Below are 25,728 nucleotides of genomic sequence, written 5' to 3'. Positions count from 1 at the left end.
TTTTTTTTTTTTTTTACCATACACAATTTTCGCCTTAAACCTTGATTTCAGAACCTCAGCCTGGGTAAGATTCTGTGCGTGTACCACAAAGAATCCAATTCATGCACGTGTGATGATCACAAACAAATCACAACCTGATCTAATGAAGATACAACACTAGTGACAGACTTCATCAAAGCAGCCATCAACAGGAATCATAATGAAACCAACCTGGAACACACGAAGTCATTAACAATTTGGAGTAACACATCTTGCTATGGGGCTGGAGTGACAGATAAGCATCCGTTGGCCAAAATAACCAGGGTTTATTGAAAAGGATAAGGCTTTTAGGTTAAGTCGATTTTCCAGAAATTTTCTCACATAAAAAAAGCTTTTATGGGGCTTAGTTGGTTGAACGTCTCACTCTTGATTTCAACTCAGGTCATGATCTTGTGTTTTGTGGGTTTGTTCCGCACACTGGGCTCTGTGCCTATAGTGTGGAGATCCCTTGAGTTTCCCTCTCTCCCTCTACTCCTCCTGTGCGTGTGCTCTCTCTCAAAATAAATAAAAAAATTTAAAGATTTTTTTTCCTCAAAGAACATGTAGGGATTTACAGGTAAATGGGCTGGTGAGGGCCTGAGTTTCCCCAAGGTGAAAGGGTCTCTGCTACCTTACTGACATCTTAACACAGATCTAAACAATAGGATTTGGAAAACCAGGCGATAACCTTTATACACTAGCACAATCTACAAAATGCCATCATATCCACCAACATACTATCAGTATATTTACACAGCAGTCATATGTTATAGTGGACATAATTTTCCTCTATGGAAATAGACGAATACTTAAAAATATAGGTATTTTTAAAAAGAGCCACTACTCAAGAGCCTAGTAATTGAATATCACTCTTCAGGAGGATACTAACCCTTTGAAAAAGTCCTGTTTGCTGAGTTTTTCTGACTGCACCAGCTGATACAGCAATTGGCCCATGTGATCCCTGGTGATCTGGCTCCTTTCCAGGGTGGACTCCACTCCCATTCTCACAAACACATGTAGGAGGCCCTGGGCATTCAGCTCTTCCACACACTGCATGGCTTCCTGTTCAAAGAACAAATAAAAGCTTACTCTAAAATCTGGATCCCATTACCAGAGTATTAAAATAAGTGTAAAATCTTTTACTATGACAAAGTCAGTAGAAAGCTCCACAAAGAAGCTAGTATTCATACATTTTTTCTTTAAACATTAAAATAGCTCAGTAAAATGCAGGCTGACATGGGCAACATTAGCCATATTTAAAAATAGTAGAATAGAGGATCTTAAGAAGAGTAATGTGCTTAGGTTAACAATTTTATTAATGATCACTCAAAGGACCAGAGTCAAAGTATATTTTTCTACAAAATGTGTACCTATCTTAGGACCATTTAAAAACCTGAAAATGGTATGTTAAGAAACAGAAATTCATCACCATGAGCCAAACGACTTAATGTGGCCAACTTAGGTACTTCTGGGTACATTAGTATTTGCAAAACTTTCAATGAGGAAGGTCTTCCTTCATATGAAAGTTAACATGGTTAGCTTAAGTGCTAACTCCTTTGTAGGAAGCTCCTGGGGTATGGAGCTCATGGAATGGTCCTTATCATGGGGTGATCTGGCGAGGTCTGTAACTCTGAGGCCTGGCAGCCACGGTTGCTGACTCACCAATACAGCAGTGTGCCTCCCTGCCCTCAGCTGCCTCAACTTTGAATCCAAAATTCTTCGGTTCAACCTCTGAAGAGAGTAGCTCTTCTGAGGGGGAAGATGCATGTGAGAAGAGCAGTCTCTTGACTGAAGAAGGCAGTAAGGCACACCTAGGTTTCTCACTGATGCTTTATTTCTCCTCTGCTCTTTTATATTTAATGCCTCCCCCACATCAACTTTTTATCTAACAAATTTTCAAACTACAGAGAATTGAATAATACAATGTACACATATATAAATTCACTTCAATCTAGATTCATCAATTGTTAATTTTTTAAAATATATATGTAAGAAATTTAATATCCAACACAATGTCAATAAAAATATTATCTGACAAATAGTACATATATGAAATTTCCACTACTGTCCCCAGAGTTTTTCGTTGTTGTTTAGGATCCAACTGAAAACCTGACATCACATGTCAGGATGCATGATGTCTTCTTTTTCTCTCTTCATCTTTTTAGAACATTCGCATTTTTGGAAACATTCGGCCCAGTTGTCATTTAAAACTGTCTTACATACACTTTTAAACCAATCAATCCCTTCTGTTTCCAGCCCCATCCGCAACTTATGTGCATTCATAGTCTGCTAAATAAATGACCACTCATCCTTCTAATTTCTAACCTCCAGAATGTTGATGCTATTTCCTATATACTTTATCCTTGTGAATTTTTACCTCATTTTAAAGACCATCCTCATTATAATGCTTTTTAGGAGAGCATGGAAATGAATACATATGTCTTTGGTATTTAATGTGACGTGATCCAGTGTCATACAATGGGAATCTATTCACTGAATCTGTGTGTAGTGTCAACTAACTATATTATGGTACTTTTAATGTCACAGCAATTCATAATCACGCTCTTCTCCCTGATTTTCTCATGGTCTGATTCTTATTTCACTGAGTACTCAGGTGAACTGATACCGCCTATGGTCTCTGTGACTGCCCAATCACTGCTATCATATCACCTAGTTTTACTTCTCTGCATTGAAACATTATTTTTCTTTTTATATCTGTTGTTTATTTATTATCTGTCATTAGGGCAGTTTTCTATCTCCCACTAGAACACAGGCTCCACAAATGACCCACAGCAAGAGACTATGTTGCTCACTACACACACTACAGAACATCCAGGCAGGATATCCTAAAATTGTGGCTGGCACATTTTAGTTACTCAATAACTATATATCACAGAGGCTAAAAAACATAGGGTGTGGAGTCAGATAAATGTATGTTTGAATCCTGGCTCTGCCACTTACTACTATGTGAATTCAGGAGTGTAATAATCTTTCAGGCTTGACTTCCTATCATAAGGTTACTGTGAGGAATGCACATAAAAAGGGACTTTGCATAGTGCTAAACACAAAACATATTAGTTTGTATTATTTTCAACACCTACTTTATTTTACTACTATATTTAACACCTACCTTAGCACCTACTAAGATGCTAGAAAAACCGTTTCCTTAGGATGAGCTCTGTGAGACATTAGCATAACACACTAATAAACTTAAAGGTAATCAAGTAAAGTATTGTCTCTGCTCTGAAGCTAGAAGCCTACTTTTACTTTACTTTTATTTATTTTTTTTTAAAGATTTTCTTGGCGCGCTTGGGAGGCTCAGTTGGTTAAGTGTCCGACTTCAGCTCACGTCATGGTCTTGCGGTTTGTGGGTTTGAGCCCTGTGTCGGGCTCTGTGCTGACAGCTCAGAGCCTGGAGCCTCCTTCAGATTGTGTGTCTCCCTCTCTCTCTGCCCCTCCCCCGCTCATGCTCTGTCTCTCTTTGTCTCAAAAATAAATAAACTATAAAAAAATTAAAAAAAAATTAAAAAGATTTTCTTTTTAAGTAATCTCAACACCCAATGTGGGGCTCACACCTACAACCCTGAGGTCATGAGTTACATGCTTTACTGACTTAGCAAGCCAGGCACCTTTAGAAGCCTAATTTTAAATCCTGAGTCGGCCACCAATCAGAAGCATGATTCAGATCAAGTTCGTTAACATCTCTGCATCTCAGTTTCATTATCTATAAAATAGCTATAAATAGTATTAATATCAGGAGGGCATTATGAGGATTAAATGAACTAATGGCACCTAGCACACAGTAAACCCTCACAGTTTGACAATATTACCTGCTTCTTATCATCAACCTGCAGATCTGCCTTGTACATTGTACAGTGAAATATCTGAGTCACAATGGACTGTGTTCCTTCCATATTACAGGCCAGGCCTAGGGCTAAGATCTTTCAAAGAGTCCTCCTGTTGCACTCATGTGTTACTAAGGTCTTTTTCAACCTATGGCTCCCATTCATCACAGAGTCATACTTTTCTCCTTTCAAAGTTTTTGTTGCTCATTGACTTGGTATATCCTTTCCAACTAACTGGCTCATCATCAAAATCTCTTAGTACTTCTGAATTTTAGGCCATTTCAAAGGCTTGAGGGCTTTAGAAAGCTAGGTTATAGTTAATCAAGGTGACATGTATAGAAAGCAGATAATGGCTATACTGTCAAGAGAACAAATAAGCTTGAAAGAATTCTTAATACAATGCTAAAGCAAAAGAAGTTAATATATCTGAGAAATGATTAAGACTTGTCTGACTCCAGATCCCTAAGCTAGGTCCTATTATATGAATCTCCCCTAAGATCCTAGAGGTCTACTGGCATTTACTATAACTACAATTTAAATACCTATTTGTTGAGTTAACTCTTTATGATCTGTCTCCGTCATTAGACTATAGGGCTCATGAAGTCAGGCGTTATGTCTATTTTATTCGCTACCATCTTAAAATGAAGATGAAAGAGAAAGTTAGGGTTAAAGAACAGCAAATTCAAAGCTGTGTCTTAAATGTTTCACTTAGGCTGTCTGGCCCCAACACAGTGGGATTACTCCTTGGTGCATCAGGTTTCCACTTACGAAATAGAAAGTAATGCCAGCCGTAATTTAAAGTTAATACAAGAATGACCATAAAAGGACTGTGAAGATCATGACAGGTAATGTACAGGGAGGTAGGAATGCCAAATAAAGATAACGTGTGGGTTTTGGCTCAAGAACATCAAAGTCAGTGTGGTTTTCCCACTGTGGGGATGGACTGGTAGTCATTTCCCCTTCCTGCCACGTGATCTTGTGTCCTCCATTATTTATTTAAAAGAGAATAGCTGATAAGAGTGCATCCGAGTTGTGCAAACCAAACTGTATGAGACCTGGATTACTCCGAGTCTTAGTGACAAATGCTTTAGACCAGAGCCAAGTTACTGTATCTCTCTGCTGCAGGGATTTCTGTGTTGTTGCCTTCTTTTTTTCCAAACTTCATTTACCTTAAAATCATTAATGTGTAGAAATTCATCGATGATAGATTTAGACTTCCTCTCCATCTCCAATTCTGACAATGCAGGCTTGTCAGGGGCTGATGTTGCTGGAATTTCTGGTTTTGCTACTAATGAGGTTAAAAAGAGTGAGAAAGTAAAAACGACAAAAATTGCAATTAAGATGGCAGGATTATGGTTGACAATATTTATTTGTTGTTACACTGATTTTTCCATAAAAGCATTAACATAGATACAAATCTAAGAAAGCAAGACACCTAAAAGCAGAAAAGAGAAATATTTATTTTAGCATAGATAGATAGGCACTAAGTAACTTCACATTCTACAATTAAAAGAATATAAGAACATACGGCAAATGTTTATAATTAGAGCTTTTCTGGCCCTGTCTGCATTTTGGTTCTTTTCCACTGTTTCAGTGATGAAGAGCACGCAGAGCTTGTACCATCCTGCCCAGGGCTCTAACCACACTGGTCACGGGCAGTTGTGTGACTACGTGGTGCTGCTGCTCCTGGCTGCAGTGATTTCTCTTTGCTCTAGACCCCTCCCTTCCTATAAATCTATTCTAAGTCCTGTTCATCAGACCTGAGGGAAGCCTTCCTGATATCCCTCTGTATCAATTCTAGATAGTTCCTTTGTTAAGTACCTTTCTAGAACTCTGTTCCTCTCCTTCATAGCATTTTTCTGTTTGTACTTATCAGAAAGCCACAGGTCCCTCAAGTTAAAAAATCTGAAGTCTATCAGCTGGGAGAAGACATTTCAATTTGCCTCTGAATCCATTTAGAGACTATAGTTAGGAGACAAAATTTTAAATTGTAAAAAAAAAAAAAAAAAAAAGTAAAAAAAATTGAAAGCTATAAAAATGTTATAAACAACCAGCATTACCTCAGGATTAATATTTTAAAGATGCTGAAAATTATCTTTAAGCTGTTTTTCATTGTCATCATCATCATCATGACATTTAATACCTTTTGAAAAATCTGTATCAGATAAAGTTCTAAATATTTACCTGTATAGACTTCTCATTTAATCTTCATAACTCTACAGGGTGGGCACATTTACCATCCCCACATTAACACATGAGCAAACAGAAATGCAGACAGGTTATGTAAATGAGGTAATGAGCATTATCTGAGTTGGTCCTCTAATGATATACATGCTAAACACGTACAAAGGTCACAGATACTACCAAGATGAAGGTAACAAAAGACAATCTGATCTTTTCTCTTTGGTTTGCTTTGAATGCCAGAATTTGGAGGGCTCCACAAAGCCCATGCACTGTAATGCACAGTAAGGGGTTATTTTGAGAATCTGTTAAGAAATTCAGATTGCTTAATATACACCAAGAGACCCTCATCACCATCACATTTAATAGAGAATGAGGAAAACATATGAATTATTGAACAAAGGGATAACCTGGGAAATGGGCCCGATGTTACAAAACTATGAAGATGCCCTCTACCTTTTAAGATACTGGAATGTTATTATCATGTAATGATTCTGAAACCTACACAGGGACAGAGTCTTTTTCATTCCACATTAAGGCCTCCATTTTCTTTCTGTATGTGTGTATCAAGGCTCTCACCTGACTCCCGGGCCTTGCTTCGGTCGGCCTCTGCGCTGTTCCTCTCCACGTCCAGGCCTCCTGTGAGCTGCTTCACCGTCTCAAGCATCTCCCTGCGCTGCTCTTCCTGAGACTGATTGTCCAACAGGTCTTTGCTGCTGCCGCCTCTCATGAAAGTATTGGGACGGGCTGCTGCAGGCGGCAGGGGCTTGTCATTCTTCTCCCTGCCCATGCTTCCACGACTTAAAAGACAAAATATGCTTTGTCAGAAGAAAGACCACCCCATCCACTATGCATTCAAGTTATAAAATAACATTAAGATTTTCTAAAAGCATGTTAATTTTCACACATGACTTTAGATATGTGAGGCACCAATTCTACTTCAGACTCTAATCATATAAACAAGTAAAAATCAGTGCTTCCAGAGAATGTTAAGTATGCCTTAGTTTTTTTCATGAATATTAAAGTGATACTACTTAAGATTTTAAAATGCAATAGCAATTCTTTTAGTTTTTTAAATCATCTAATAAAGACGACAGTGATGACAGTATGCGCTAAAAAAGTGAAAAGGGATCAAGAATATCCGACAAACATGTTTTCACTATCTTAAAAATTAGACAATGATACAGTATTTATTCAGAAACTTCAAATAAAAGTAGAGTATTTTGAGAACCAAGTAGCAGTAGTAGTTTTTGAATGGCCAAAGTCACATACTTTATGTAAGAGAGAATATTCTTATTTCCCTAGTCTCTTTTTCAGACAGTTCCCATCATTTGGGCAAGTAGTTCCTTAGCCCATCGCAGGGCAGGAGCAGCAAATGAAAAGGAAGAGAGGAGAAAGGACAAGAGGCATGACAGTGGTCTAACCTCTGAAAGAACAGACACAAGTACTCAAAGAGTAGAGCCATCAGGGGAAATCTATGTCAGGGCAAAGAGCCACTAATGATGCTTCATGACAAGCTGAGCCATCACTAGAAGTTGAATTGTGCTAAGCATATTTTGTTGTAGAAGCCAAGAAAACAGCAACATAGTTTAGAAAGTCTACCTGGCCAAATGGGCTACAATAATAAAAAAGGAAACTTTGAGAGCTTAAGGCAACTGCAGCTCTAAAAGTTCTTATGTTGAAAATATTGAGGGGTACCTGGCTGGCTCAGTCAGTAAAGCATGTGACCCTTGATCTCAGGGTTTTAAGTTCAAGTCCCACACTGGGTGTAGAGATTACTTAAAAATAAAATCTTAAGAAAATGAAAAATAAAAATTTTGTTCCTGGCATTATATTATAGGTCTACATTCCTTATAAACCAACCGACAGAACACTTGACTGTATCAATCCTACATAAATGAAAGTAGAACAGTACAATACAGAGAATAGTAAGAAACAAAGGATAGCAGAACTTGAAGAACAGTGTGACAGAGACACATATGGGTGGGCTGTCAGGCCCTTTAATTCACATGCTTTAGAGTGTTAGGTTATCTAGAGCATCCTGAGGCCTTAGTTTAGTGAACCCCCCCACCAGCCTCCGGGCTGTTTGGATGGGTCTGGCTTTCTTAAGAAGCAAACTGTTATACTGGGGTGCCTGGGTAGCTCAGTCAGCTAAGTGTCCGACTTCGGCTCATGGTGAGTTCGAGCTCCTCATCGGGCTCTGTGCTGACACCTTGGAGCCTGGAGCCTGCTTCGGATTCTGTGTCTTCTGTCTCTGCCCCTTCCCTGCTTGTGCTCTGTCTCTCTCTGTCTCTCTCTCCCAAAAATAAATAAACATTAAGAAAAATTCTTAAAAAAGAAACAAACTATTATAAACTTGGCAGGTAACTTGCCCTTCCTTTCTACCCCATCCCAAATCCACCACAATTATGTTCTTATCTTATGTTCTATATCTAAATTATAGAACGTGAAGATCAAAGGAAAAGAAAAAGAAAACCAACCTCAGGGATAAAAGAAATCCATGCACAGAGATGATAATCATAATGTGTGTGTGTGTGTGTGTGTGTGTGTGTGTGTGTGTGTGTGAGTGAGTGAAAAGGGAGAGAGGGAGGGAATAACTGAGAAAGAGAGAAAAGGAGAGGGAGAGAAACAGACATCCACAAGCAGGTCAGTCTTCGGTTAACATGGAGAGTGGGCTTCATACCTGGTTAAGGTCCGCCGGGAATCAAACTCTAAAGGTGTAGATGATGTAGACCCTGAGGGTGCTGGAGGTTGCAAAGCAGAGAATCTGTTTAAACTGGAAGCACTTGACCGTAAGGCATCTATAGGTGTTGAGGATTGAGGGGGGAAAAAATACAAATCACATGACTAAAAGGTTCTTTTTAATTCATCTGGCTCTCTACAAAGAAAAGGGGGGTTTGTTCGAGACTAGGTTTTTTTTTTTTTTTTTTTTTAATTTCTAGGAGAGAGAGAGAGAGATAGCGTGAGCAGGGGAGGGCCAGAGACAGAGGGAGTCACAGACTGAAACAGGCTCCAGGCTCTGAGCTGGCAGTCAGCACGAACCCAAACCCATGAACTGCGAGATCATGACCTAAGCAAAAGTCGGACGCTTAACCGACTAAGCCACCCAGGCACCCCGAGACTAGGTATTTCTAACAAGTGTAATAAGGTGATGCCAATCTTCTGGTCCACAGACTATACTCTTAGAAGCATAATGTTAGAAGGAATTTGTCTGCCAAAAAAATTATTTTTTTAGAAATCTTTGTTCATTACAACCATTTGCTGCTTTAAACTATCCTATACAGGGAAGGGGGCGGGAGTGGTAAGTAGGGAGGGAGGGAGACAAGCAAAAACAAAACAAAATACTGCACTTAAAAAAGCTAACTAATGGGGCACCTGGGTGGTTCAGTTGGTTAAGCCTCTGACTTCGGCTCAGGACATGATCTCACTGCTTGTGGGTTCGAGCCCTGCGTTGGGCTCTGTGCTGACAGCTAGCTCAGCTAGCTCAGAGCCTGGAGCCTGCTTCAGATTCTGTGTCTCCCTTTCTCTCTGACCCTCCCCTGCTCATGCTGCCTTTCTGTCTCAGAAATAAATAAAACATTTAAAAAAAAATTAAAAAAAAAAAAAGCTAACTAATAAAGGGGCACCTGGGTGGCTCAGTCAGTTAAGTGTCTGACTTGATTTCAGCTCAGGTCATGGTCTCAGGGTTTGTAGGATTGAACCCCACATTGGGCTTTGTGCTCACAGTGTGGAGCCTGCTTAGGATTCTGTGTCCCTCCCCTGCTAGCTCTCTCTCAAAATAAATAAATGAAATTTAAAGAATCAAAGGTCAAAATTACTTAGTGGAAGGGAAATATGGAAAGCAAGTTAAATTAAAAGTTTTATTCTACCATTTATAAAAGGTTAACATCTTATACTTTCTACTGGACTTCCTCAGCTTTAAGATGTGTTTGTGGGGGTGCCTGGGTGGTTCAGTTGATTAAGTATCTGACTTCAGCTTAGGTCTTGATCTTGCAGTCTTGAGTTCAAGCTCTGCACTGGGCTCCATACTGACAGCTCAGAGCCTGAAGCCTGCTTCGGATTCTGTCTCTTCCTCCCTTTGCCCTCCCCCACTTGCACTCTGTCTCTCCTCTCTCTCTCTCAAAAATAAACATTAAAAAAAAATGTGTTTCTGATGGTCTAAACATTTAAGTCCTCAGGTTAAATTTCTGAAAATATAACTTTTGATAAAGATTTTGAAAAATATTTCAATCTAAGTCCTTTACAACTCTCTTATCCAATTCTTTTCCTCAGCAGAATGAGTTTCCTCTTCATCTGCGATCCCAGTAATTCTCTAATTATATTGAATTTGTGACCACCACCAACAAAGGAACCTAAGAGATTAAAGTCTTAAATAGCCTAATTGAACTAAAAAAACTCCAAATATTTAAAATACCTGAAGATCCACATTGCGAGGGACACCAGTAACGTCGGGCATGCTTTGTCTATAGATCTGTTCCTAAAAACATTACTGAATGATGTGGGAACATACTACACGGCGAATACCAGACCACACCCAGGTTCCCAAGAAGGACACGCCACACTTACCGGTCTCGCTTGCCTTTGCTCCACCACTGCTGCCCTTTCCCCAACTGCCCAGCTGTGCTTTAGGTACCAGCTGAATTTTCTCATCAATTGTGGGCTGTAATGTAAGTGACCACAAGCCAGTATTATAGGCAACGTTCTAGAATGGTTTATCTTTTTCCGTTCCATGCAGTGAAAACCAACTTTAGCAATAAGATAGTGCTTGGAATGCCAATTTAAGAGATATAAAAGGGAGCTGTCCATATTCAAGTGCCATTGTGGTGCCCCCTGAACTACTTGCTTAGAATCCAGTTTCCACAGAACAGTTTAGAACCACTGGTCTGGCGGATGCGTTCAGGTCCTCTAGGATGGTGTGGCGTTTGACTAAATGTAAGCACTTTCTAATCATTCCTCCTATCCAGTAATGCCCAGTGATTTAAAAAAGAAGTAAAGGAATATATGAATTGTGTATACTACAAAATTAAGTCCTTAATCTCTCTTCATATTATTGTCAGAAAACAGGTCAGAAGGCACAAAGATTTCACATTTTAGCAGAGCCTGATACAGGTGGGGGCTGAGGATGGAGAAATGGAATGGCAGCATTCAATACAGGGGAATAAGACAAAAAGCAAATATAGTATTAGATGGGAAGTTAGGATGCCAGGCTCCACAGGGAATACAACATTTGTACATGTGAGTAGAATTACAATGTAATACTAATTAGAAAACATATACCACAGTAAGGTACAATGTAGCTCTTTGTAAAAGAAGGGTTAATACACTCTAATAGCACTGCCTAGCTCTATGACAGGCTTTCACACAAATCTCTGCCAGTTAACAATGCATTTGTTTACTGGTTTTGAACATTTTCTAGGATATTTAAGTACAGTACCTGTAGTATAACTGTTTGAATATACACAAAACTTATTTAAAAACACCTTCAAATCTTTTAAAATATTCAGGAAATAATGCTGTAGCTTAATATCAGCACTGTGCTTTTTTATAGTATCCATGCATGGAAACCGTATTTAAAAACACAAACGCTGTTATTCAGTATAGAAAAAATTTTCAAAGATGTTTGGGTTGACACTGGAGAAATTCTCTAAATGTGTAAGATTTTGGCTAAAACCATCTCTTGCTAGAAATGGATGGGAATCAAGCTGTATTCAGAAGTGGAATCCCTGCCCTGAGACATAAACAACTAGAAGAATTTACCAGAATCTTAGAGAATAGGATCCTAGCTAATTAAAATCAAGTGAGAAAACAGCAAATGTTCTAAGCTAAAGCAATCCTTTGACATGAAGATGCAAATGACACCCCATCTTCTTCCAATTTTCTCAAACTCTTTTTCTTTCTGTCAGTTATCTTCCTTCATCTGATGTTTTCGTGTTAGCGTTAGATTGCCTTTGGTACCCTACCAGCAGAATGCCAATTTTCAGAACTATGGAAAGTGTATTACACAAGGAAGGTTCAAATCAGACTTGTAAATGATTTGTAAACCTACCGGGCTGTAGAAGTTTCCACTTTTACAAAAGATACTGCCACTTTCTCTATGTTCTCCAAGGTTCTTCACCCTACTTAGAGTGATCAACTTCTGCTGAAGACATCTGCCCGGAAAAACCTCCTTCCCCGTGTTACCACCATGGATTCTCCAGGGAGAGGAGGGCAGAATGTATTAAATCTTTATCACAGAATGATTTCTAGCAGTGGGTCCTCTTGATTTCTAGTAGGCCTTGGACATGGCAAACTGTTAATTCCTTTCAAGTTAGGCCTAAACAGGTAGATGCTTCTTCCCCAGAGCTAAAGATACATTGTATAAAAGCTTATAATCGACTACAGCTTTTGAAATATCTTTATTACCATCTCTCTTATATTAAGCATCTGATAACTTTAAGAATTAAACTAGTCTCTTCCCCCTTAGTAAACTCTCCAAGAAATAAAAAGGACTAACACCAGGACAAGTACGTAAGAATACACTGATAAATACAGACTTGTAGCAAAGCATCTGTTTTGAAAAACCACTCCCTCATAAACTTTGCAATATAGCTGTTTTACATGAGCAAGAAATAATTCTGAGAGTCCCGTTCTCAGGTAGTTGTTGTGTTGTAAATGTCATACTCACCTTAGTGATTTTAAGGAATTTTGAGGGGTCTAGTACCCGACTATTCTTGGCCCCCTGTACAGTGTTCCATCCACCTTCATCCACTCTCTGGACACCTGCAGGGAGAACAGAGTGAGTCAGTTTCTCACAAACTCAAGTCAGTTTGATAATGAAAGAGTGAGCACTATTTTCAACTCAGCAGCTCCAATCAAAATCAAGGAAAAAGACAAAAAAAAAAACTGTTAAAGCACTGCTGACAGTCTTTTTAGTACCTACAACATGAACATGTCACATAGAAATACTGTGGAACATGCCCGACCGAGAGGAAATTAACTGATAAAATGAATAGAGATTTGGTGCTGGACAAAGGAGGGCCAGATCTAATGTTTATAGCTAATGATTATAACACTTCAGATGGAAATTATTTACTAGAAAGCTTATTTCATTTAATGGTGTTAAATGACACAGTGTACTTGGATCACCACCCGCTCACCACGCCCCAGTCTGCTTCTCCAACATATCGACTGCTCAGGCAGAAAACCCTGACTCCTATGTCTCTCACACTTGGCACCCAATTTGTCAGCAAATCTTGTCGGTTTGACATATTCAGCATCTAGCTCTTATTACTGCAAACACCACCACTTTGGTTTTCACCACTAACATTTCCTCGATTAGTAATAAAACCATCTTCACTAGTTTCTCTGCTTCCACCCTCAACTGTCTGCATCATGGCGGCCAGCAAGACCCAAATAAAGTACAAGTCATGTCCTATCACTTCTGTGCTTAGAAACACTTCCATTATCTCTCCATTTAACTCAGATAAAATCCCACATTGTTTATGAATGGCCTCCAAGCTCTGATTAATCTGGACTCCTGCCTCTCAGGCCCCATCCTCCACTACTCTCTCCCTATGTTCTCTGCTCCTACCACACTGGTCTCCTTGCTATTCCCTGAAAATGCTACTTCAAGAGCCTTTTACTTACAATTCCCTTTGCCTAAAAACCTTTCCCCAGATATGCCCATGGCTTAATTCCGTTACACTTGCTTCAGGTCTTTGCTCAAACACCAACTTTAGCAGGCGCTCAAACCACCCTATGTAGAATTACACATCAGGGTGCCTGAGTGGCTCCGTTTGTTAAGCATCTGACTTTGGCTGAGGTCATGATCTCATGGTTTGTGAGTTTGGGCCCCACATTGGGCTCTGTGCTGACAGGGCAGAGCCTGCTGTGGATCCTGTCTCCCTCTCTCTCTTTCCCTCCCCCACTCGCATGTTCTCAAAAATAAACATTTAAATAAATAAATAAATAAATAAATAAAATCGCACCTTTACCCACCAAGCCTGGCATCACCCGCTTTCTCCCTCTCTGCTTTATCTTTTTCTCTAGAAAAAGTGATCGGACAAAATTACATATTTTATTTGAGTATTTATTGTCTGTCCCCCGGGTAAGGTATGACATAGGCTGCATGAAGGCAGGGACTTTACTTTGTCTCTCCTATTAAGTGATGGGAACTTATACGCGTTGAAAGACAGACGACCAAGCTGTCTACCTAACAGCCTCTCTGACCCTCACACACGTGGCTGTCTTTGTGCTATCTGATGTTACTGAGCATGAACAAACTTGTTTCTTGTTTGTTTCTTATATCCTAGTACTCCTTCCTCTGCAGTTGTTCTTTATCTGTCAATTTTCCAAGAGTCCTCTTCTTCCTTTAGTCCTCTGTAGACATCTTCCATGGACTGGGTTCTCTATCTAGTTCAATAATAAATAAGAGTCATTACGTGAAAGGCACTGTGCTAGGTACTAGGGAGAGGAAGGTGAGGAAGCATGGTGTCCCACGGAACTTAAAAGTACACTTTCTTTCCTAGAGTATTCATCTCTCATGTGTTCAGTATGAGCTCTATGGTCTGTGCACCCGTTGCTAAGCTGAACACTTGACACACTACACTTCTTTCCACCCTCACACAAATCCTAGGAACCACTCTATTGGATCTGTTTTACAGATCAAGTGACTTGTGCAAGGTCATACAGCTAGGATGCAGGAGAGCTGAAATTCAAATGCACACAGTTGATTCCAGTCTATGCTCTCAACCACAACGCTGCTATGAGCTCCGGTGACTGCCGGCTCACTCAACAGCAGGGCGGACAAGTAAGCGTTCCCATCTGGATGCTCTCCTGCCATCTCAACATAAACAGGCTCATGAGAACACTGATCATTTCCCTCCTAAAAAAGGTTTCCTCTTCCAATGTTCTGAACTCAGTCAATGGAGTTTCTACTTTCTCAGGTGTAAAATGTCCTCCATTTCACCTTTCATAGTTTCTCCTATTTCTTCCACTTTATAATTATTATTACCAGGATTGCAGCAGGAACAACATTTCCAAGTTCAGTGTTCCCCTTTGATTCATCGTGTTAAAAGCAACAGACTTTTTAAAAATTTATATACATCCAGCATGACATTACCCTTTCTTCAAAACTTCATACTGGCACTTTAATGTCTAAGATATCAGTTCTTAATCAGGCTCCATTCTTCCAGACAAACATTTCTCACTGATTCTGAATACTTATATTTTGCTTCAGTCAGGTTTGTCTATGCCTCTTTACAGTATATGTTTATTTTAATTTCATGACTAAGATTATTCCTTTCCTTCCAAATATTTATCATCCACCAGGACCCAGTTCAAGGATGCCTTCCTCAAATAAAGATCTCTTCCAGCTTCCTATCTTTCTTCTCCTCTTTTGAATTTTAACAATCTTGAGAATACATTTCATACTTGATAATATCTTCTACTTATTTGACAAATGTACCCTTTATTAGTTTGCCTTCCCAAATAAACTGTAAGCTTTCAGAGCAAAGCTGTATCTTCCACCTCTTTTTACAGCCCTCACCAATACGGAGAATAGAGAAGATGCTCAATAAATCTGGTTGATTACTGACGTTAAAGTAGTCAAAGAAACCATGTTTCGTCCTGCATTCTTGGCGAAACTGCTTCACTTACCAATTACCACTCTATTGTTCAGTTTATTCTTTCTGATGTCATACCTAAATACTCTTAAACATCTGTCCCTCAACCTCCCAAGTTTCCCTAACACCCCAGGGGACTCCACCCCTTCCTTACCTGTTCTTCTCTTCTCTTTGGTCATGAGCTGCTGGACCTTCCTTTGCTCTTCTTGTTCTTCTATTTTAGCCTCTTTGTGAATCTGTTCAATAGTCTTAGGCCCTTGATCTGCTCTTCGAGATACCCAGTTGCACTATAAAAGGAGAAAATAACATTATCAACCAGGAAACGAAAAATGAACATAAAAATTTTTTATACTTCTCACTGCTGGACAAGTGTAAAATACACTTAAGATCTGTACTACAACAGGTTTTCATCTGCCTTACAGATGCATGACATGCAGTTTGAGATGAGATATAAAGAACTGAGTTCTTCTCACTCAGTGCTGAATTACTGTATACCGAGCATTCCAAAGGCCAATGAAAAAAAATAAGAGTGAAAGACTAGCCCAGATGTATTTAAAAAAATTTTTTTAAAATGTTTTTAATGTTTAATTTTTGAGAAAGGGAGGGAGAGAGAGAGAGATTCAGAGTGTGAAGAGAGAGAAGGAGACACAGAATCTGAAGTTGGATCCAGGCTCTGAGCTGTCAGCACAGAGCCAATGTGGGGCTCAAACTCACAGACCTGGAGATCATGACCTGAGCTGAAGTCGGATGTTTAACCAACTGAGCCACTCAGGCCCTACCCACCCCCCCCCCATGTATTTTTTAAAAATCATCTTGTGGGGCACCTGAGTGGCTCAGTTGGTTAAGTGTCCAACTCTTGGTTTTGGCTCAGGTCATGATCTCACAGTTTCATGAGTTTGAGCCCCATGTCAGGCTCTGTGCTGGCAGCACAAAGCCTGTTTGGGATTCTCTCTCTCTCCCCGTCTCTCTCTGCCCCCCTCCCTGACTTGTGCTGTCTCTATCTCAAAATAAATAAACTTCTAAAAATTTTTTAAAAAATCATCTCGTATATTTGTAAAGAGGAACCAGAAGAGGAATCAAGAAAGCTCAGGATTCTCTGGCCTTGCCTTAATCTGGGTTATTGGTACCTAGTTCCTACCACATTCCATGGGGGCTCTAAATCATGGATGACTAGCATTTTTTCAACCTATCTCACTGTTCTGATATCCTGCAAAATCTGTCTGGCCTTTGGTTATCCTATTTCGGACAAGTTACTCCTTATAATTATATTTCTTCCTTTCCTTCCCACCATAATCCAAACAACTCATATAAATACAAGTAGTAGAGGGCATGACTGAAGAAGTCTTTTATATTTATTTACATCTGCTAGAAGCAAGGAGCAAATACGTTTTAAATCAGCACACAAATTCTGATCAGCTGGTGGCGGCTTTGGTAATAAAAAGGATCGCGAGATCACATTTAACCTTAGCAAGATAAAGAATCATCATCAATGCTATCTGGTCTGGGTACAGGGCAAGGATGAGGCAGGACTTGCATCCACGTTCTCTAGTTTAGGGTCAGCTGCAGTATATTCCCTGTAGGAGTTAAAATCAGGAGAGATAAAAGAGGTGGCAGCGGTAAACACTGCACGTGTTACGAGAAATGAGAGGAAGCAGCAGCAGCACAGGGCGACACAGAGGAAAAACAACAGAGAAAAACAGCAACGTCTCCTATGAGCTGGACACTTGACATGATCACTTCAGTGAGTCTGTACAACACATGTGCAAGGTAGGCAACATCCCCATCTTAGAGAATAGAAATCTAAGGCTCAGGATAGTGAAATGGAATCATTTTGAAGATAAGAACTCCTGAATATTTAGTAGCCCAAGACTAAATTTAACTGACCACAGTTTGAATTCAGAATGGCTGATTTTAAAATGGCAATGTGGTTTGATAATGAGCTTAGAGGGAAGAAATCTACAGGTAGGTATATATGCTCTGTGTCCTTTCGCACAGCTCTGTCCTGGAAGTGTATCTACTCAGGTTCAGGTTCCTTACTGCAGCATTAAGTTTTTACCCATGTAAATACCAGGACATGCTCTCCAACCCAATCCATTACAAGAGACTGGAGTAGCTGGCTTACATTTTCTTACTTACCAGCCTTAGGTCTATCACATCTTGTAGCATGAATCGAATCCTAGAGGAGGTTTTTCTTTCTTTCACAATTTTCTCCATCTGATTAAAATACTGGTCCATACGTGGCTGCGAGGGACAAAACCATTCAGTATTCCTGACTGAGGAATTCAAGTGTAATTTTACCATTCAGAATTTTTAAATGGTTTAAGAACACAACTTATAGCCCAAAGGTATGTGGTACAATTTTTAATTAAGCATATGACACCCAATAAAGGTTACACATTCTGAGCAGCTGGCTGTAGTCATGTGACTGATTACAGGTAAACAGAATATAAATGGAAGTGTCATAATGCAGCCCCTGGAATCTTCCTTAAGAGAGAGAAGGCTTCCGTCCTTTGCCCATTTCCAACCTTCTCTGCTGAGGATGATAAGGACAAAGGCCATACGTTAGGGACGACAAAAGGTTAAGCTGGACGAACTGGATTATTTATCACCTCTGAGCCACCAGACCCGCCTCAGACATCTTACCTCTGAACTTTATTTACGTGAGTGAGAATAAATCTCAAACTTGCATAAACCACTGATATTTGGGATTTCCTGTCACAAACAAACATAATCCTAGATGATTCAGATGTTATGAAACATTTTTGACATTATTTATTTGAAGCAGTTCTGATTTTCCTACCCCTTATTTGGAAGACACATTATGTTTGAACCATAATATTTTTAATGATTTCTTTTATTATGGTTAGATAGCCTTGTTGCTAATTAGAGCATAAATCTAAAGAAACTACTAGTTCTGGGGCACCTGGGTGGCTCAGTCAGTTAAGCGTCTAACCTTGGCTCAGGTCATGATCTCATAGTGTGTGGGTCCGAGCCCTGCATCAGGCTTGCTGCTGTGAGTACAGAGCCTGCTTTGGGTCTTCTGTCCCCCTCTGTCTCTACCTCTCCCCCACTGATTCTCTCTCTCTCTCTCAAAATAAATAAACTTAAAAAAAAAAAAAAAGAAAGAAAACTACTAGGTCTTCACCTCGGTAGCACTCTCCATCCCATCGCAGCCCCACAACAGCTATTCTCCTCTTATTTCTGCCCATAATTTGTTATACAGACAAATGGCCTGTGAAAAGGTCATGCAGAAAAAGGACAAGGGACAAATAATCTGAACAATTTCCTTCATCTAATCTGGGACCGTCTTCACTTCTGCCCATGATGGAAAAGTGGTAAGGAGCTCGAGGGCCACATGCTCACAATGCGAAGGGCAAAAGAAGAAAAGCAACAGCCCAGACCACTGGGGTGAGATCGAACACTTCTGTCGACAGTCCCGACCGAGGCCCCAGTGGACGCTTCAGAGCCTGTGGGCTTTTACCTTTGCTTTCTCGAAGTCTAGGTCTTTGCCAATGGTGGTGAGCAGGCGGCACAGGCACTCCAGGGACTCCTCGTCATGGTTCTTCAGCAGCTTCACCACACAGTCATGCATGATGGCTTCGGTCAGCATCTTGAGTTTAAAGAGCTCTCCAATAAACTTGATGTTACCAATGGATCTCCGCCGGGCTTTGTCCTTCGCTTCTTCTAGCTCGTCATGAAGCCTCGTCCTCTCCTCTGGCTGTTGTGTAAGGAATGACAATAGAAGCACGATGACGACAAGTGTATGGCACAAGAGATGGTAACAACATACACACTCTGACTCATGGTCTTATCCTCGGTGGGGTCAGGGACACCTTTTGAGAATGTGACAGCAACTCTAGACCTACTCTAGTCAGAAAACTGAACTACACCCAAAAGTTTGCATCCATTTTAGGAGATTTCTGGAACTCTGGACCTCTCTGAAAGCTGGGCTCTGAATTCCTGTCTGAGAAGGTTGAGTTGCTCAAACATGCAGCACGAAAAGGAATAAAGCATTCCCCTAAACTTCAATATTGTATCTCCACATGAAGAAAGGCCATAAGGCATCTGCTGAAGTAGCAGGGAAATGTAGCCAGTTTCATGAAAATTCTATTTGATAACACTCAGAAGAAAAGCGCACTGCTTTTCTGTCAAAATACTCACAGCACTGGCAGCCTCGAGTTCTTTCTGCTTCTTTTCAAAGACATCATCATCTGCTTTATCTTTTTCAAACTCCTTCTGGCAACGGTTCAGGAGCAGCTTCCGGAAATTCACTGTGTTCCCAGGTTTGTCTGCCATGGGTACTTTCAGCTGTATCCATACAGGAAAATGCAAACACATCAAGATTACTTAAGACGTTCAATAATTTTCTCAAAATACGTATTTTCTTTATGGTACAAAATAATGCTGACTGAACTATAGGAAAGCTTCTAAAAGGGGTACACAAGTTAGCTTCAGGCAGTTTATGTTCAGTGGTAAGATGTCTTAAATTTCATGCAGAAAAGATACACATTCCTCTCATATAAATGTACTATATCTTTTATGGCTGGTTGTGCCTCTAGTTGATTTTGAAATCCATGCAATATTATAACATCTATGACTCTACCCCTACTAGACCTTTGTAACTCTATAGGGTTTATTCCTTTTGTTTTTCTATTACCACAATAGTAAGTTTAAAGATTTAAAGAACAAACAGAAATGACATAAAGCAGGGGACAATTTCACAGCTACAGAAAAACTTTTGTGCACAGGATCCTTATGCTAGGAAAAAAGCAGAAAAGGGACCAACTTAAGGATTTTTGAGAGATCTTGTCCTCAGGGGAAAGTCTTGGCTGTGACACTGATACTTACCTTGACTACCAATATACTATGTTTACTGGTTATTCTTATGTGCCAAAAAAAAAAAAAAAAATACTAGTTTTCCAAGAGTTCAATCTAAAAAGTGGCCACTTTAGAAACATTCTTTTGATACACTGGAAGACCCAGACTGGGCTGGGCAGACCACCGGAGGCAGGATGCATACAAACTTTCCAATCAAATCTCATAATTGCTTTCTAGTAACAGCAATAGCTGGTATCTTAAAGGTTACTTGTAACCAAACACAGAGACGTTCTTAGAAGAAAGTGAACTGGTGCAATGATGGACTAAAATATGCCATTTTATAGCTGAAATGCCCCAGAGTGCCCTTCTGAACAGCTATTGTGTAACATGGCAAGTGGATTTAGTGGAATCATAAAGTGAGTCCCAAAGTTCTGAAATGCATGGTCTTTGCCCTAAGTTTAATGCGAGAACCTGGTAAAAAACAGAATGCCCTGTATTAATACTCACAAAGAAGTTAATGTTATCAACCACAATGGACTTGGGAGAGCTGCTGACTCAGGCTGAATGGATAGAGAAGCTTCTGGAGAACTGAGTACTATGATGCTACACTGGGTCTGTGCTAGAATTGATGGGTACACTCTCCGAGAGATTCTCTATGACACATGAAAGACCCTTTAACAGACCAGTTCTTTTTTTTAAGATTTTAATTTTTAGGTAATCTCTATACCCAACGTGGAGCTTGAACTCACAACCTCGAGATCAAGAGTCGCATGCTCCACTGACTGAGCCAGCCAGGCACCTCAGCAAGTCCAGTTCTAATCAACCAAGAGAGTAACTGTTTTATTATACTCTTTTCCCCCAGCAGTGAAGAGGAAGAGGAACTCAGGAAGAGGGTAAGATTACCAAATATATATTTTTTTGACATGCATAAAAAAAAAAAAGTTAAGATGTCTTATCTCCAAATTCAGGTCCTAAAAATGCAAGTGACTACAGATCATTTCAGGCAGGTCTACTCCATAATTGCACATGAAAGCAGGCATTTAATCAGCCTTCAAGAAAAGAAATGCTGGGGTGCCTGTGTGGCTCAGCTGGTTAAGCATCTGACTTCGGCTCAGGTCATGATCTCACTAACAGCTCAGAGCCTGGAGCCTGCTTTGGGCTCTGTGTCTCCCTCTCTCTCTGCCCTTTCCCTACTTGTGTTCTGTCTCTCTTAAAAATAAAATAAACTTAAATAAAAGGACTACGTTTAAAAACAAAAAAGAAAGAAAAGAAAAATTCTACATGAAAGCAAAAGCCAAAAGTGGACTCTATTTAGGACCCAGAACATACAATAACGCACTACAAAAGAGAACCAAAAACCATATCCACGAGCAAGGTAGTATATAATAGAACAACAACATGATACTAGGTTCCAGAACAAACTAAAACTTTTAAAATTTAGCAGAAGAAAACATCAGCAGTTATTTCCAACTTACTGTTTCCTAGGAACACAGAAAACCAGCCAGATCTATCCAGCTTCTTGGGATATTTGCCAGCATCACCTATATTAATACTATGGGCATAACTCATAAGACAAAAATCACCTGGACCACAATCTATCAGCTCTGAGATGCTTCTTGTATTATGGATTGTACTGTACAGAAAATGGAAAGAATGTGGACAACAGTATGAAAATCTGAGCGACTGTCTCATGGTGAGAGGGACCAGAATGAAAATGAATCAAAAAGATTAAATAAATGTAACTTGTGACAATTTGGTTTACAGGAAACAAGTAGAAATGACACAAAGTAAGGGTGAGCTTCGCTATACAAAAAGTATAAAAAACTAAACCTTTTAGACCTTTTCCATAGAGAAGGCTATGTTGAAAGTATTGGGTTAAAGAACAGGAGGGGCACCTGGGTGGCTAAGTCAGTTAGGTGCCTGGCTCTTGATTGCGGCTCAGGTCATGATCTCATGGTCTGTGGGATCGAGTCCCATGTTTGATGGTACAGAACCTGCTTGGGATTCTCTCTCTCCCTCCCTCTCTCTCTGCCCCTCCCCTGCTCAGGTTCCCTCTCTCTCTCAAAATAAACAAACCTTAAAAAAAGGAACTTAAGATACTTACTTTTATTTTTTTTACATATATTTAGTTTTAAACAAAAGCCTTCTTTTCTTAAAAATGTTTATTTATTTGGGGGGGGAGGGCAGGGGTAGAGAGAGAAGGAGAAAAAATCCCAAGCAGACCACCTGGTGACAAGCCCGATCCCACAAATCATAAGATCATGATCTGAACCAAAACCAAGATTCGGATGTCTAACCAAATGAGCCACGCAGGCAGGCACCCCTAAAGGCAGTTGAAACCCAAGTTTCAGTTTCATTCTCCAGCACAAGGGGAACACAATAGCTGTGTCTAACCCAGAGTGCAGCTTTGAGCATGAAGTAGGTTTAGTGGAAGCACTCTGTAAGTCACAGAGAAGGACAGGATATTTGAAACACTGCACATTGAGCTTCAGTCCCATCCTCTGCAAAAGGAGACATTCCAATGACCATGCAGGTTATAAAATAGCTGTTGAAAACAGGAACTTTGGAGGCAGTCGTAATTCCAGCTCTGCCAGATGACTCTGGCCACGTTACTTAGCTTCACCAAACATCTCTTTCTACAGCGGGGATGATAACATCTTACTGGAAGGATTACATGGCAGCAGTGTAATACAAATGATAGTGGCTGGCACATCATCAAGCATCTAATAAACTAATACAGCTATATTTATATACTTGGAGCTGTATTTGACATGTTTATGATTAAAAACTAAGGGTAATCTCAACTATAGTAACACAGATACCATAGGAAGTATATAAACAAAGTTAGTTCACCAAGCAGTTAGGGAGAAAACCAATAGCAAGAGAAATGACTATCCGCCAATCCCAAATGATGACCAGGAGAGATTTCACATGTATAGATCATAAAAAACATGATTATGCAGAGATACAGTTGATGGAGATATTGAAATCAAACAGTCAGTGGAATGGCCACAGATCTGCAAGTACATTTATCTTCAAATAAATGAATGCCTTGCTATACTACCCCCTAAAGACTTGTTTTGGAACATGATTTTAATGCCCTCGGGGATGATTAACAGGGTGGAAATATGGAAATAGGCTAGTGAGAACATTCTTTGAGAACGATTGGTGATGCATGGTACCTTTTTTTTTGTTCTCAAGATGATAAATTCAACAGGGTTATGACATCATTAAGTCAGCCTTGTTGTCTGCTGGACACTGACGGGCCAGAAAACCCAATGAAATTGCTTAGTTAGAAGAGACATGAAGAGTGGATGTCTCGGTGTGCTAGGGTGGCTCTCATACATATCATAGAATAGGGGCTTAAATAATAGACATTTACTTCTCACAGTTCTGGAGTTTGGAAGTCTAAGGCTAAGGTGCCAGTAGATTCAGTTCTTAGTGAGCACCCTTTTCCTGGTTTACAGACAGCTGTTTTCGCATATATCTTCTAGTGGTGGAGATGGGAACCTCTAGTGTCTCTTGCTCTCCCTAGGAAGGCACTAATCTCGCCATAGAGGCTCCATCCTTATGACCTCATCTATACCTAATTACCTTCCAAAGGCCCCACCTACTAGTACCATCAGACTGAGGGTTAGAGCATGAACATAATGATCTAGGGGTGGGGGACACGAACATACAGTCTTTAACAACAGACAAGGCAGATGCCTGCAACTGTGATCATGGACAATAGCAAAAATGAAAGGTGATGTGCCAACAGTGAGAAAAAGATCTCATTAGATAACGATAACGATCATTGTCATTAAGCAGCAATCCACAATCAAAAGTAAGATACTGTGTTTTAAAGGAGTTGCTTGAGGAAGTCTCTCAGGGAGAAGGGAGTCAAGGAAAGTATTTCAGTAAGGCTGTTTGGTTAAGCCAGAACACTGGAGAGCACCGTGGCTTTTCATTTTTACACAGTGGTAAACTAACACTGTGCCATCTCATATTGGGAGTAGACCCATCCACATACCAATTACCCAGCAATCTTGGTTACAAATGCTGTCAGCATCAGGTGGTCATTCTCTTCAAGCAACAGGACCTGTACTGCTGCTGATATATTTGCTAGTGCTGAGGGTAGATACTTCTTATCCCTAACACGATGAAACTCCTAGAGAGTTAGTGATGGCTACCAGCTGTGTGTTAATTACAGTGGTCAAATAGAAGACCAGAAAATGAAGGACCAGGCCCGGCCCTACTTAGCATGCCAGGCTAGGCAAGATTTCCCATGTGGTCTCAGAACATAATCAAGGCTAGTGGGAACCCAGGTCCCAGGGGCCAAAAGCATGTTCTGCTTTGAGGTAAAATATTTGAAATGACTAATGTAGTGGCACTGCCACGCTAGCTCTAAAATGTGAACAGTAATAATTCAATTGTACAACTATCACTCATGAGTCCATGGTGACATACTATTCTCCATTAGTAGTTATCTCCTGACCTTACTAAATCACCTGTTAAAACTGAACAAAATACATACTCCAAATGTACTATAAACAAATCTATCAAACTATGTCTCTGGTTAGATACACTGGAAGAGGTATGCACTGGTGAGAGATGCCCACAAGACTCAAGAGAGAGTTCTGAAAGGGTAAGTCATTTCTCCTCAACGTTTCTTTAAAGCATTTTTCATCTTTTATCAGGCGAGTTGCACATCCCTCCTCCTCCAGTTGACTTCAGCCACTTCCTGTTGCCCAAGGCTGACTTTTCATGTCTGTACTTCCAGGCTTTACTCCTAATGAGATTTAAGTGTCTCCTTTATTCTCTTAGTGACTCTTCCTATACTCAATCCTGCATGTCTTGCTTTAAAGCACTTGAACAGTGCCAACACTGAAACTTCTAGAAATGGCATAACAGGACATAGAGTGCTCAAAAATCTGCCGTTAGTGCCTACCTTTAAGGCTGAGGTATACATGCCTGCCACAGCAATGATAAAAAGTAAAAAAGAAAAAACAATACAGAATTTGGGCATGAAATAACTTCAAGTTGTTACTCTTTCATTTATGCATTTATCCACTTACTCACAACATATGTCTGAGAGTCTATGATGTGCCAGAAACCATTCTAGACACTGGGAATTTAGCAGTAAAAAAAACAAAACAACAACAACAAAACCCAGAAAAAGCACCTGCCCTTAGGAATTTACATGCTAATGGGGTTTTTGAGATGTGGATTTTGATTTGAATTATGATGAAAACAAAAACACAGGAATTACCAACAATCCAACT

At 39.9% G+C, this 25,728-nt stretch overlaps 1 protein-coding gene across 1 annotated transcript in view; it reads right to left on the bottom strand.

The window, feature by feature from the left end:
- Positions 1–907: 907 nt before the first annotated feature.
- Positions 908–25,728, bottom strand: part of LOC120221380 (eukaryotic translation initiation factor 4 gamma 3) — a gene marked incomplete at its 3' end in the record, with an annotated part of 80,578 nt that continues 55,757 nt past the window's right edge. Inside the window, exons 9-18 of the mRNA XM_039218742.1 lie at positions 19,808–19,954; positions 19,128–19,364; positions 17,783–17,887; positions 15,801–15,933; positions 12,709–12,803; positions 10,611–10,704; positions 8,728–8,845; positions 6,624–6,844; positions 5,033–5,151; positions 908–1,080 (exon numbers count right to left, since the gene is read on the bottom strand). Coding sequence (XP_039074673.1) covers positions 908–1,080; positions 5,033–5,151; positions 6,624–6,844; positions 8,728–8,845; positions 10,611–10,704; positions 12,709–12,803; positions 15,801–15,933; positions 17,783–17,887; positions 19,128–19,364; positions 19,808–19,954 — 1,442 coding nt within the window. The remainder of the gene's footprint in view (positions 1,081–5,032; positions 5,152–6,623; positions 6,845–8,727; positions 8,846–10,610; positions 10,705–12,708; positions 12,804–15,800; positions 15,934–17,782; positions 17,888–19,127; positions 19,365–19,807; positions 19,955–25,728) is intronic.

Source organism: Hyaena hyaena, unplaced genomic scaffold, assembly GCF_003009895.1.
Source record: "Hyaena hyaena isolate Hyena2069 unplaced genomic scaffold, ASM300989v1 scaffold_780, whole genome shotgun sequence".
NCBI classification, from domain to species: Eukaryota; Metazoa; Chordata; class Mammalia; order Carnivora; family Hyaenidae; genus Hyaena; species Hyaena hyaena.
The sequence above is the reverse complement of the archived record's forward strand: the minus strand, read 5'-3'. Positions and strand labels throughout refer to the sequence as shown.